Source organism: Telopea speciosissima, chromosome 7 (assembly GCF_018873765.1).
Source record: "Telopea speciosissima isolate NSW1024214 ecotype Mountain lineage chromosome 7, Tspe_v1, whole genome shotgun sequence".
NCBI lineage: Eukaryota > Viridiplantae > Streptophyta > Magnoliopsida > Proteales > Proteaceae > Telopea > Telopea speciosissima.
The window spans coordinates 21,851,368-21,865,899 of NC_057922.1; the positions used below are offsets into that span (position 1 = coordinate 21,851,368).

The 14,532-nt window shown below is 38.3% G+C and overlaps 2 protein-coding genes across 3 annotated transcripts in view; both read left to right on the forward strand.

The window, feature by feature from the left end:
• LOC122670148 (UBP1-associated protein 2B-like) overlaps nucleotides 1-14,532 on the forward strand; it is a 53,389-nt gene that overhangs the window by 26,125 nt on the left and 12,732 nt on the right. The window lies entirely within an intron of this gene.
• Nucleotides 3,034-5,133, forward strand: LOC122668349. The gene has a single exon (XM_043864934.1). The coding sequence runs from the start codon at nucleotides 3,034-3,036 to the stop codon at nucleotides 5,131-5,133; it is 2,100 nt and encodes a 699-aa protein (XP_043720869.1).

Here is a 14,532-nt window from a genome sequence, read left to right on the forward strand (position 1 = left end):
TCAATAACCTCTGAAGTGCAACGAAGCAAACCACTTCTGATAGCTATAAGTTCTCCTTGTAGAACTGTTTGAATTGAAACTGGTTCAGATGTATCCGAAGTAACCACTCCTTTCCAGTCGCGGATGACAAAACCAAGCCCACCTTTACCATACTTGAGGGCAGCGTCTGTGTTGAGAAGGAATGTTCCAGTTGAAGGGGGATTCTAGGTTGTAAGATTTGATGGATTCCTATCCATAGTTGCAGACTTGAGGTAGCAGTGGTCTTCAACTGGGCATGTTCAAATTCCCCAAATAGGATTTCAGCTCGCCGGTTGACTTCCAAGGGAGATCCAGTCACTCCATTAAAAATAAGATTGTTTTGAGCTTTCCATAATTGCCAACATATAGCCGCTGCAAGACCTTCCAATTCTTGCCTCTGCCCTTTACATAACCCAGACCAACCATTCCAACTTTGGATTTATAGGAGGAGAGTATCCAAGACGGGATCCAAACCAAGATGCTCTAGCAAATTCACAATCCAGCAAAAGATGATCAACCATCTCTACAGCTGCGCCACATTGAGGACAGAGAGGGTCAATGGGGAGCTGGAGTCTCCCAATATCAACTCCTGAAGGAATACCCCCTGCACAAGATCTCCATAAGAAAGTTCTCATTTTCGAAGAAGTGAAACTGTTCCAAATCTTCTTTCAAACAAGAGATGAGATTTGAGATGCCAGAGTTGATACAAACTTTGAGTTAGATGGCAGGCCCGTTGGGATTGAAATCGGAACATCTCTCCCACCCCACTGTCATCTAGCTCTGTGATTCCCATTTATGTGACAAATTTCGTGACAAAACCATGGCTAAATGTTTTTTTTTTTTTTTTCCAATGTTTATTATAACTTGTTATTTTATTTGGCAGCATAGGAACATGGTAATACATATGGCGGCTAAACCAGATCCGATGTGGATTATGAACATTAGTAAAAAATGGTTGTGTGATCTTAATATTTACCCCCTACCCCCCCAATTTTGTGACAATTCCTCATCATATGCTTTTGATATTCCTCTTTTATTTTGTTTAGATACTATGCCGATATTTCACTATCCTGTTCTTATATGCGCAGGAACAATTGCCTCCAATATAAACAGATTTGGATGGGTATTTACCATTTTGCTGCAGGGAGAATTAAAATCATAGCTACAAGTTTTTTGGAAACTAACATATTTTTGGAGACAGAAATCTTTGGCATTAACCAGGGCTTGGAATTTTCTACAAGAGAGGTACACAACATCAAGGAAGTGTGGTGTAGTAACAAGGATATTGTGGATAAGATAAAGAATCCAAATGCTGCTGTGCGACACTGGCCTCTTCTTTCAATACTTTTCAAGGCCAATCAAGCTTCGACTTCAGTGTCTTTAGCTCATACCACAAATGAATAAATCCTACCCCTTCTTAATGTTTTGACAACATACGTATCTATTAACAAAGAGCAGATAATGCTCTCAGACAATATTGTACAAATTCTTTTATCTTCAGCTTAATATATATTTTCTATTCAAAAAAGAAAACCAATTCAGTTCAATGTTAAGCTTAAATCCTTATATAAAATAAAAAATTTAAACAATTCAATGTTAAGCTTAAATATTTTTCAATAAAAATTTTAAAAAGAAAGTAGTTGTTTGAATAAAAATAAAAAACCTAATAAAATAATTTAAAAGCTATTTAAAACCGAAAACCATTTACTAAAACGATTCGATTTTGATTTTACCTAGAAAAACTTACATCGAAAAGAAACAAAACGAAATGAATTATTTACACCGAAACTGAACTGTTTAACACCGCATTTCTAACCCTATCCCTTGATGGGACGCCATCCTAGTGTCCTATATGGCCCTCTCGTGTAGAGATGACCGGAAGCAATTTTGAATAAAATTGCACTCGAGCTCAGCCCAACACATTGGCTCATTTAAGTTGAGTTTCACTCGATCTCTTGATTTACAAGTTAAAACCCTTGGATCCTCTCCAACACACGTGTCAGCTGGAGGGACCACACTGGGAGATCACCACACACACACCCCGTGCTGGACAGGATCCAAATCTCCACGGATGTGGTTTCGATCCTTCCGGTGAGTTACCTTGTAGTTTCAGTCCAATCGAGTGTCAGGCTCAAACTATATCAAAGAGAAGGTTCCACCTTATCCCCGTTCGGGTAAGGCGTTCAGATAAGGGTAAGACAGTCTTTGTGCGTCTCGATATATGTAGAACACACACTTACTCACTCCCTCTCTTTTGTTTCTCTTTCTAAAATATTGGGCATCGATTTCATCCAAAGAGATTCATCAAGAGAGATAGTTTCTCGATCTCTTTCTTTCTTTGCAGGTGTCTTTGGTAATTTTCCAAACTTAACTTAGATGAGCGGAGCATATATAGATACTACATACAGCAGCCATGTTGGCCGTGAACCATTGGTGGGTGCACCATAGCTGTCTATCTTCAATTCGATCGAAACCATTTTGTTCATTTTGGAAGCTGAGAATTAGAGGTTTCATTTCTTCAGGTGATAAGTACAGTATGCATCTATTTCATTTTCCTTCCCTGAGGAACTCTTATATAATACATAATTTGTATTTCTCTTGGGTTTCTTGATTTTCCTTCCCTGAGCTAGGAACTCTTATTCTGGGTATTGAAGTTTTTTCTTAAATTGCTTCTTCAGGTATTTGAGATCAATTTTCAGCTTAATTAGTTCCTTGCCACAGGCCAGGTTTTAGCTTTCATAAGAAAATGAAAGAGATGCATTTCTGACAGTCCATCGACATGAATCCCTAATTATTATAATTGGGTAAGGGAATTAAATATGCTTTTCTGACAGTCCTTAATTGCATGCCTCTAAAACAAGAAATGAACTTTTTTCTCTCTCTCTCTCCCTTTTAAAAAAACATATGATTCTATACCATGTTTGAAAGATTATAGACTTTGGTTGTTTAATTACAGGTAGGTAGGGAGGGATATATAAATCCTGCCAAAACTAGGAAGAAGAAGTGTTTGTGAAAATGTTTCTATCAAAGATAAGTAAATTATGGAAGGTATGGGAGCTTAGGACATTGGTTCTTATCAGCCTCTCCATTCAGGTGTTACTTATCCTTTTCGGAAGCCATAGAAAGCGTATTGTGACCAAGTGGGTTAGCCTTCTTCTTTGGTTGGGCTACTTGTTGGCTGATAGTGTTGCAACCTTGGCTCTTGGTGTCCTTTCGCATAATGGAGATTCCGAAGATCATTCATCATCAGCAAATCAAAACAATGATGATCTACTTGCATTTTGGTCACCTTTTCTTCTTTTACACCTTGGTGGCCCTGATACCATCACTGCTTTCTCTTTGGAAGACAACGAATTGTGGCTCAGGCACTTTCTTGGACTCAATGTTCAAGTCGGAGTTGCATTTTACATCTTCATCAGGACTCTATCAGAAACCAAGCTACCAGGAGCCAAACTGTGGTTAGTCACCATCCTAATGTTTATTGCAGGAATCATCAAGTACTCAGAGAGGACATGGGCTCTAATGGTTGCAAGCCGAGATAATTTTAGGGAGTCTATGGTCACTGCTCCTGACCCTGGACCCAACTATGCCAAATTCATGGAGGAATACTGTTCCAAAAAGAGTGCCGGACTAAAAGCAGAAATAGTCTGTGAGCCAGAGCCAAGGTCACAGTTGCGGCGGCGGCGGCGGCTTTCCCATGGGAGTAATTATGTTGAAGAAGAGAGCAAAATTATAAGCGATGAGGATCTTATATTTGAAGCCCACCGTTTCTTTCAGATATTTAAGCGCCTTATTGTTGATCTTATTCTCACTTTCCATGATCGGAATGAAAGTCAATCCTTCTTCATGAAACGTTCTTGGGATCAAGCTTATAAAGTCATTGAGATTGAGCTTGGGTTTGTGTATGAGGTTCTCTACACAAAGGCTGCTGTGATTCATACACTTACAGGTTGCATTCTTCGCATCTTTAGTGCTTCCTCCATCACTTCTGCTTTCATTATCTTCTACTTGTCCATCAACAAGATTAACTACTCAAAGATTGAGGTAGTAATAACTTATGTACTTTTGGGAGGGGCTATTGCTTTAGAGATTTGGTCACTAACTCGATTAGTCTTCTCAGAATGGACTATCATCTGGATGAAGAAGAAGAACCTCAATCAGTTATCAACACTTTTATTTAGAGTTGTTTCTTATTTTAGACCAATCGACCAACCAAGATGGTCGAATTCCATGGCACAATACAACTTAATCAAGTTTTGTATCAAAGATCAGTCATCAATCGTTGGAAAAATGATGAAGCTCATTCATGTCAAGGAAATTTATGACAAGTTCTGGTACAGAACATATATAGGTGTCACTGATGATCTTAAAACATCCATATTTGAGGACTTGAATCAGAAGTTACGCAATGCAACAGATTCCACATCTTACAAGTATTTCAGCACTTGCAGAGGGGAATTAGCACTTCAAATGATCGATTACTATGATGATATACTTGATCGGAGTATCAAAGTTGAATTTGATGAAAGCATTTTGCTTTGGCACATTGCTACAGATATTTGTTATTTCTTGGATGATGGAGATCATCATAAAGAGATTAATTCAGAAAAAATTCTTTCCAACCAGAGGAAGAGCAGAGCTGTATCAAATTATTTGTTATATCTTTTGGTGTCACGCCCTTTCATGTTGACCGCAGGGATTGGACAAATCAGATTTGGGGACACATGTGCTGAGGCCAAAAACTTTTTCCATCGATTGGAAATCGAAATTGATGAATCACAAGCTTGTAGGAAATTGCATGAAGTAGACACACAGGTTCCCCCAATAGAGGTGAAAGGAGATAGGAGCAAATCAGTATTGTTCGATGCATCCAGGCTTGCGAAATCGTTGCTTAAGTTGGATATAGAGAAGAGATGGGAGATGATGAGTCTTGTGTGGTTTGAGATGTTGTATTATACAGCAAGTCATTGTAGGGGAAATTACCATGGTCAAAGGCTTAGTCTGGGTGGAGAGCTTCTCACTGTTGTTTGGTTTTTAATGGTCCATCTTGGTATAGGAGAGCAAAACCGTGTGGAATCAGGACATGCTCGAGCCAAGTTGATAGTAGACATGTAAATTGATTTAATTTCTTGGGGGTATTTATGCATGTTGTAATATATATATACACGGGTATAATAAGGGTAGATTTGTCTTTGTAAGGATACTATTGGAGGGGAAAATGGGTGGCTATGGTGAGAGCGATGTTGTAAGAGAGAAAAAATGGGATGATGTAAGAGGGATAAAAGGAGATGATGCAGGGGTACTGAGGTGGCATCCTTAGAATGGTCGAAATGAAATCTTTTTGTCATAAACTTAAAGATGGTGATAAACTTTCAATCCGACCATCAGATTTTTACGATCCATGTATCTATGGAAATGTTTTGATATATGCTAAGTTAGGAAGTTTGAATTGTTGGAACTCTTCCCTATGACGATTTGTCGATAGGGTCTTTGTATTTATAAAAATATTGTGTAACTGTAATTTGAATATACAATGGTGTTTACATTTGAAAATAAGATTGAGTTTGTTTCAAACTCTTATCTCCTAAGTTGGAGGAGGTATCAACGATCTAGGAGTCCTGATTATATACGTTGACTTCATCAACTCAGAATTCGAATTTGAATTTGGTTTAGCCATATCTTCTTCTGTTACATGCTACATAATGATACAAATATCAATCACAAATTGGGTCGGGAACACATTCAGATATATGTGCCTGAAGTAGGTGAGGTCCACATAATCAGGGTTTAGTGAAAGGATGGCCAAACAGTTTCTTATTTGCACAAATTTTAGGACATATTTTAATATGATAAAACAAAGCTTTCCACCAAGTTTCAGCCTATTCTGATAGTGTTTGGGCATCCAACTTGTTTTAGGGACAAAACAGTCATTTCCATCAAAAAAAAATCTTTGAGAGGTGTTTTGGGATCCAATCACTGGCACCAGAAAGTGGGCTATTTTGGAGTGACAAAATTCAATATCTACAAAAGGAAATTTTTCAAAAAAAATAGGGGTAAATTATACGTCACCCCCTGGTTTTCAAACGAAACTCAGATCACCCCCTGGTTTTTGAAAAAACTCAAATCACCTCTTCTACAGTAACGGTGTTAGTTAACTATTAGTTATTGGTGTGAAAGGACTATTTTACATTTTTACCTTTGTACAAAAACATTAGAATTAAATTTACAATACTACCCTTCCTTCATCTTCAACATTGGTCAAGGGTAGTTTAGGGATTTAAATTTATTTAACTGGCTGACATCATCACTTAACAGCATAAAACTAACGATAGAGACTAATTTATCATATTGGGTTCTAAACCAGGGGTGATTTGGGTTTTTTTTCAAAAACAAGGGGGTGATCTGAGTTTCGTTTGAAAACCAAGGGGTGATGTGTAATTTACCATTTTTTTTATAAACATTTTTTCTATAACCCCTACTCTTATATCTTAAGAGTTATTTGTGGGCTATGTTATATTATAGACTTACGTACAGTACTACCCTTATAAGTTCTTTGTCTCATGTCATTAAATGAGGGATATTTTTGGTGAAAAAAAAATTGATTACAACTCTATGTAACTGTCTGGTGACACCAAGAATGATCTGTTGAACACACAGTGCAGATGGCAATGACTGTGTGTTGGTTGTCATTGTTGTCAACACAGTGCATGTGTGTTGTTTTGGTCTTAATGCAGTTACAACGCTCAGGCTAGTTCAGGTAGCATTCTGGTTGAGTATACATGCTTATGGGAGTGCAGGCAGTGACTGGATAGTGTCCCCACCATCCCCAGTAGTTCTTACAGTGTTCATAATGGCAGTGATATCATTACAGGGGTTTGACAGTGTATACAGAGGTCCCATAGTGTTTGGGAGTCATTCAGGGGCATTTCTGTCATTTTAGACATGGACAACATTCAGGGACATTTATGTAATTTTACAGAGTACAAATGGCCCAGCCAGGTGACAGAGAGCATCTAGTAGTATATTGGTGATTTTGTCAGTCACAGAGGTCTATGGAGTGTTGACACAGCTCACAGGGGCATTTTGGTCATTTGACAGTGATGTGACATGTTGGCAATGATGTTGGAGCATCCGGGGATTATGTGGCAGCATAAGATTGTTCAATGCTGTGTTTGGAAGCCTTAAACAGCCTTGGATGAAGGCTAGGTGTATTAAGAATGTTGATTTCATAGGTATCCACACTGGCAGCGTGTTCATCGGCATTTATGTCATTTTAGGCATGGACAGCATTCAGAGGCATATATATAATTTTGCAGAGTACAAATGTTCCAGCCAGATGACAGAGAGCATCTAGTAGTATATTGGTGATTTTATCAGTCACAGAGGTCTATGGAGTGTTGACACAGCTCACAGGGGCATTTTAGTCATTTGACAATGATGTGATATGTTGGCAATGATGTTGAAGCATCCGGGGATTATGTGGCAGCATAAGATTGTTCAGTGTTGTGTTTGGAAGTCTTAAACAGCCTTGGATGAAGGCTAGGTGTATTAAGAATGTTGATTTCATAGGTTTCTACACTGGCAGCGTGTTCGTCGACTTTTTTACAGGGTATAATGACAGAATTAGGCGGAGCATTCTACATGAATATTTTAGTTCGTCAAGTCCTCTTTCCATCGGTTCAAATGGTTCGTTAATCCGATGTCAGACGAGGGAGTTATGAATTTTCTCGTATGGGTACACAGAATAGAAGCAAATCTAAAATTTTTTAGATTTCATCTCATGCTTTCGGCCAGCATTACAGATGGTTTATTTTGCAAATATATATAAGTGCTGTCTACAATGATATAATTGAGTGAAACAAGAAGGGTCTTTCTGAAATTATCAAAAGTTAAAGAGATTTCAAAAAGTGGAATCATGAGTGGCTTTTTGAAAAAGATTGTATAAAATCTTTGATTCCTTTTTAGAGCTTTTGATTGGCTCTTCAAAAAACACTTTGGAATTCATGCAAGTCACTCTCTAACTTTTGGGAAGTTTTTTTAATCTATGCGAGATTGAAGATTCTCTTTTTGAAAATTCCATTGGCCCATCTAAAAAGGACTATTTTGACATTTACATGGTCTCTTGTAAAAAGTAGAGAGAGGTGGTCTTCTTCTCCATAGAGAATACTATAGAACCGTGGAGAGCAAAAAGAGAAGAAAAGAAGAGAAGAGAAGAGAAGAAAAGAAGAGAAGAGAAGAGAAGAAAAAGAAAGAAAAAAAAAGGGGTTTTCCATTTTTAGAAGAAACAAGCAATCAAGAATGGAATCTCTCTCTCTCTCTCTCTTTCAAGCTTTGATTTTTTAAGAAATAGAAGGTTGTTTTGGCTTGTAACCCTAAATAGTTGATTTGCTCATTCATGGTTTGAGTTCCCCTCTCTATCTCATGTCTCCAGCCTTTCTTGATGCCATTGAAGATTTGAAATCATAAAATTAGAGCCTCTTTTTCGTGGTTGCAGCCAAGAAAGAAAAGGGAAAAGAAGAAGGAAGAAGAAAGAAGAATGAGAAAGGAAGAAGAAGGAACGAAGGAAGGAAGAAAGAAAGAATAAAAAAAAGAAAAGAAGAAATTTGAAGCTCCATCTCAGATTCGGTGTTGGAAACAAAGAAAAAAAGAAAGGGAAAAAGAAAAGAAAAGAAAGAGAAAGGAAAGGAAATGAAAAGAAAGGAGAAGGGAAGACAGTGGTTTCCCACACTGCCAGGAACCATTCCGGAGCATAAATGATTGAGCACACTTGAAGATTCCAGTTCTACATCAAATTGGGTGAAGTTGAAAATTTCAGTGAGCTACCAGAGTTGCCAAACTCCATCACCGGACATCAGTGATCAGAGACAGTACATGGTTGTGAGATTTTCTATACTTTGTTGCCTGTTATGTTTGATATACTATATTTCCATTGCATATGCTAGCTAAGTTATACTGCCATAGACCTATACTATGTGGATTTCATTGTAGGGTATTTGTATAAGCTCAATTGTTTTTATTGAGTTGTCCAGTTGCATCTGGACACAGTGTTGGTTACTAGTGGGTGCTAGGAAACCTTTGGGGGTAACATCCTTGTCTCTACACTTAGAGATAGAAGCAAGTCAGATGTCTTGAGTCATAGGTGTGACTAAAACATCATCTGCCGTGGGTGCGGCCTCTCAGTTTTATACTGAAAAAATTAGTGATGAGTAGATGTTGAGGTCCAAGTGACCATTACTCCGTGCACGTAGGCAAACTACCGAAGCACGTATTTCTTTGTGTGGTGAATGATTGCTTGCCTTTGTCAGAAGTGCTTTTCTGCAGTATGGGTGTACACACCTGGTAGAGCCTTTGACTGTCAGACTGGGGTGTGTATGTGATTATATGTGCTAGTAGTGTGTGTGGTTGAGTGCCATATTGTGTGATAGCATCAACTCTTGGCAGCACTTGATTTAGCAGCTCTTGACAGCAGTATCAGTGACTGTGGTTGTATGAGACTGAGTCTGGATTGCTATGAGAGTGTGATTGTGTGTCTTTTGAGAAGACTGTGTGGGTGGTTGTGGTGAGTGTCAAAGATCTCAACAGGTGAACTAGGAGTGAAATTGTTGAGGGAAAAGATGTTTAGAGTCCACTGATTCACCCTCCCCTCCTCGGTGGCCATCACTGTTCAACATGATCCTAAAAAAAAAAAAATTTGATTGGAGTAGGAGAAGAAATATCAGGGACTAAAAGCTCCATAACAAAACACCCAAACGTGACTCTGCGTACTCGTCTTGTAAAAGAATGACGAAGAAAGCATCATGTTAAGAAATTTCAGAAATACACTAAAGTAGGTGGATGTTTGGTTGAAAATGAAATTGATCGGAGGAGAAGAAGAAAGATCAGGGGCTGAAAGCTCCATAATACAACACCCAAAGTCCCATTTAAACATGACTGTGTGTACATGTCTTCAAAAAGAATGACTAAGAAAAAGTGCGTTAAGAAATTCCAGGAAGCCACCAAACTAGGTGCATGGTAGAACATGAGTTTGATTGGTGGAGGAAAAAAAACAGGGACAAAAAGCTCCATAATACAACGCCCAAACATGACTGTACGTACACACCCTTAAAAAAAACCAAGGATGAAAAAAAGCCACCAAAGTAGTAGGTGCATGGTTGAAAATGAATTTGATTGTAGGAGGAGAAGAAAGATTAGGTAATGAGAGCTCCATAAATGTAACGTCCAAACATGACTCTGCGTATTTGTCTTGAAAATGAGTGACAAAGAAAGCACATTAAGAAATTTCTGAGAATCCACCAAAGTAGGTGTATGGTTGAAAATGAATTTGATTGGAGGGAGGAGAAGAAAGATCAGGGACTAAAAGCTCCATAATTTAATGTCCAAATATTACTGTGCGTATTTGTCTTGAAAATGAGTGACGAAGAAAGCGCGTTAAGAAATTTCAGGAATCCACCAAAGTAGAAAGATTAGGGACTGAAAGCTTCATTATACGTCAGCCCAAACATGACTGTGCGTACTCATCTTGAAAATTAATGACGAAGAAAGCGCGTTAAGACATTTCAGGAATCCACCAAAATAGGTGTATGGTTGAAAATGAATTAGATTGGAGGAGGAGAAGAAAGACCAGGGACTGAAAGCTCCATAATAGAATGCCGAAACATGACTGTGTGTTGGGGTGCAAGTTTGGGCCTGTCTGCCTGAGCCCATCTTGACCTGCCCTGAGCTCAAACAGGGCCTGGGGTGAAATACCTTAGCCTTGAGGGTGGGTCAGGGTTAGGAATTTCTGGCCCATAGTCAGGTCCGAGCCGGGCCAGGGTTGAGGCCTTGGGCTGAGCCCAGCATGACCAAGCCTGACGCTGTCTTTTTCTTCTTTTTCCTCCTATTGTTCTTTCTTCTTCTTCTCTTCTCCTCCGGATCTTTATCACCTCCAGTTGGCTGCCCGGCCCAGTTCCCTAGTTCCTTTAACAAAGGGGGGCTGAAATGACCTCTCTACCCATGCCCAAACACTTTGCCCGGGTGGGGTCCACCATCCCCCTATTAGAGGAACTGGGGAACTGGGCCGGTCAGCAAACTGGAGGAGATAATTTTCCCTTCTCCTCCTCCTCCTCCCTGGCCTGGCCCAGTCCCTACATCTCCCTTCCCCCTCCCCATGATCAGGGCCAATCAAGGTCAGCCTAGTCTGGCCCAACCTTAAGGGCGGGTTAAGATTGGATTTTCTAGGCCTTGAGTCAAGGCTGGGTCAGGCCTGAGCCCAACTAAGGGGACTCAAGGTTAGGTTGTGTTTTCAAAAGCTCGGCCCAACCCGATCCTATTGCAACCCTAATTATGCTTACCCATCTTGAAAGAAAAAAAATGACAAAGAAAACGCGTTAAGAACTTTTAAGAAGTCACCAAAGTAGGTGCATGGTTAATGTCAAGACTATACATAGGGACAAATTAATAAAGTTACGGACTTTCTTGTCCGAAGAACATTCAAAGCATCCTTGTCAAAAAAGAATGTTCAAAGCATATAAGCGTAATGCCAATTCCAGTTGAACAAGAAAGAAGCTCATAATGACCATGAAGAAAAAACCTGCGCGTTAAGAAGGCTCTGAAGCTTCCAAGAAGAAAGCTCAAAGCACTTCCAATCCCTTATTGGTTAATAGTTTAGACATGACTCTTCTTATACGTTAATTATTAGAAGAAGATAGAAAACTTTGTTCCAATTATGCAGCCTTATTCCATGTTAATTTCCACAATTCATGTTATGATTTGGACGACAAAATCCACTACTACTTAACCAGAAAAGTAGTCCATGAAGAAAGCCGCCAAGTACGTATTTGTTGCATCATGCATGCATGGTGTCCCTCTATGAAGGTGATTAATTGCATTACACGTTTTTCTATCCGTCACTAGCTCTATTGTAAAGTAGAGGGCAGGTCTTCGGGCAACGATTGCTCCATTGTGACTAAGTGGTCACGGATTCGTGTCTGAAAATAGTCTCTATGTGAAAATAGGGGTAAGGTTATGTACAGAAAACCTGATGAATTACAAAATTAAATTTGAAGGAAACAATTCAACAGGACAGAGAATTGTATATGACATAACATAACATAGCTTATGAAGGGGTAGAGCAATATTGGTTGGGGATGTGGAACAGAATTCACCTGTTTTAAATGAAAAGTACTTCTTAATATACTTTGACGCGATAGACATCATCACTAGATTTAGATTTTTTATTTTCTAGGATTAGATTGCTATGTTTATAAATATGATTGATTAATATCGACTGTACCCAACAGAGAGGGTGAAAATATGAGGGTAAGGGGTCATTTCCATAGGAGGTGGGAGAGATAGACTCAGGCTGGGCACAACATTGGCGTGCCTAACTTTTACCCTAATATTTATCATTTAAGTTAAAATCAGAGTTCCAAATAGAGATTGATTTTAGAACAAAGTTAGCAAATATCAGTTCGGTTTTTGCCCGCTACCCCCCCCCCACCCAATCTCTTCAGTTATTCCTTAAGCTATGTTTGGAAGCCAAGAAAAGAAAATTTCAAAAAAAATTAAATTTTATGAGAGAGATAGCACATAAATCAATGATTGTATCATTATGATTTTTTTTTTTATTATGTTTGTTTCTTTCCTTTTATTGTCTTCCAAACATAGCGTTAGTAACGAGGTTGACTACTTCTTTTGCTTTGGATTGCACTATCACTCTTGAAAGGCCTAATTGTTTTATGGTTAATATAAGGGTGTCAAACGGGACGGTTCTGGGTAATTGGGATGGTTATTTCCCGATTCCGCTCCCAAGGAGGTCAATCCCAAAATCATCCCATTTACTAAATTGTCCCAAAACTAGGATCTAGTCAAAATGGGATGCTCCGGTTTCGGTTCTTAACGGTTCTAAGCACTCAAATTCTCAAACAGTTAAATATTACAAAATTCCTAAGTATACAAATAAATTTCCCAAACATACAAATAATTGAATATATTCCTAAGTATAAAATAATTGATAACCCTTAGTTTTTCTTTATAATTACAATATAACTCTTATATAAGTTATAACTATTAAGTGTTAATTAATTTAATCATAAATAAGTAATTTAGGCATGTTAAATATAGGTCCTAGTAGTTTCGGTTCTAATCTATTCCTTATTGGGCTTTTGATTTTAGATCCGTTAGAAAACCCATCCTAGAACCATCCCGTCCCATTTAATAATTGATCTCAAAAACAACTCTTAGAATCATCCCATTTTGTTAGGGACCGGATCAGTTCCGGGTTTTAGCGGGACGATTTTGGGATAGTTCCCGGTTCCAAACCCATATTGACACCCTTAGGTTAATATGTATTTCTGCTGACACCTTATTCTCATGTCTCTTAATCTCAGTCGTTGGTTAACCAATTGTCAGTCTCAACCATTGAAGATGCAATTCTACCAAAAAAAAAAAAAAAAAATTGGATTTTGACATTTTATGCTTGACAGGCTGTCATCGTGACAACATGTTAGTTGAAAGTATTGGATTTTGACATTTTATGCTGTATATCAAATCCAATTTAATGAGATTAAATTAAAAAAAAAAAACGTTGCATGGTAGAGTGATCTTGTGCCTTGACATAAGAGCGCACAAAATCATCGTTCTATCTCTTTTAAAATCAAAATTCACATACATATTGATATTCTTACATGTGTTCTTATTTGGACCACACTGGAGGAGGTGTTACACGATAAAGCAACGATCTCTTGTCCTTAAATTAATTAAAAGATTTTCTAATTGACATCCCTCAAGGTGTCATTGTTGTCCATGTTTAACATGACTGTAATATAAATATTATTCTAATATCTTTTTGCATCAAATATGAAGAAAGCAACACAACTAGTTAAATTCATTCTTGACACATAAGAGCATATTATGATAATATATTCTATAAAATTTGGTCAATCTCTACCTGACATGGAATAAGTCTTTTCTGGATTTTCACACCGTTACATATAAATAGGAGGTTGGAAGCAATTGCATAGATCGTATTCGATTGTTCAAATGCATATTGATGTATTATTTTCAGTTGTTGATGATCCCATCAAGTCCAACACAAGATTTAAAAGTTTTCCACTTCTATCAAACAGAAAGAAGACAGGTTTGGATTGGATTGGGTCAAACTCAATCCAATGCCTCAACTCTGACCCGGCCAGACCCTAACTCAATGCTAAAAATTCCCAGTCCTGATCCGTCTTCATAGCCAAGGTATCTCAGCCCAAACCCTGTTCCGGCTCAGGGCAGGCTCAGGTTGACAGGGCCAAACTTGCACCTCTAAGTTTACTCCTAAAAGACTAAAAACCTAATACATAACAAAATACCGATTTGTCCTCTCTCTTACCGATTAGGTCTTTCATAATGTACCGATTAGGTCTTTTATTTATCACGAATTGAAGGCTGATAAAATTCCAAAAAGGGTATGCAAACATATAAAAGAAGAAGCATGACATCCATCCCTTTAGGCTTGTGGCAGCGGAAAATCTTTAATCTAAACTCTCT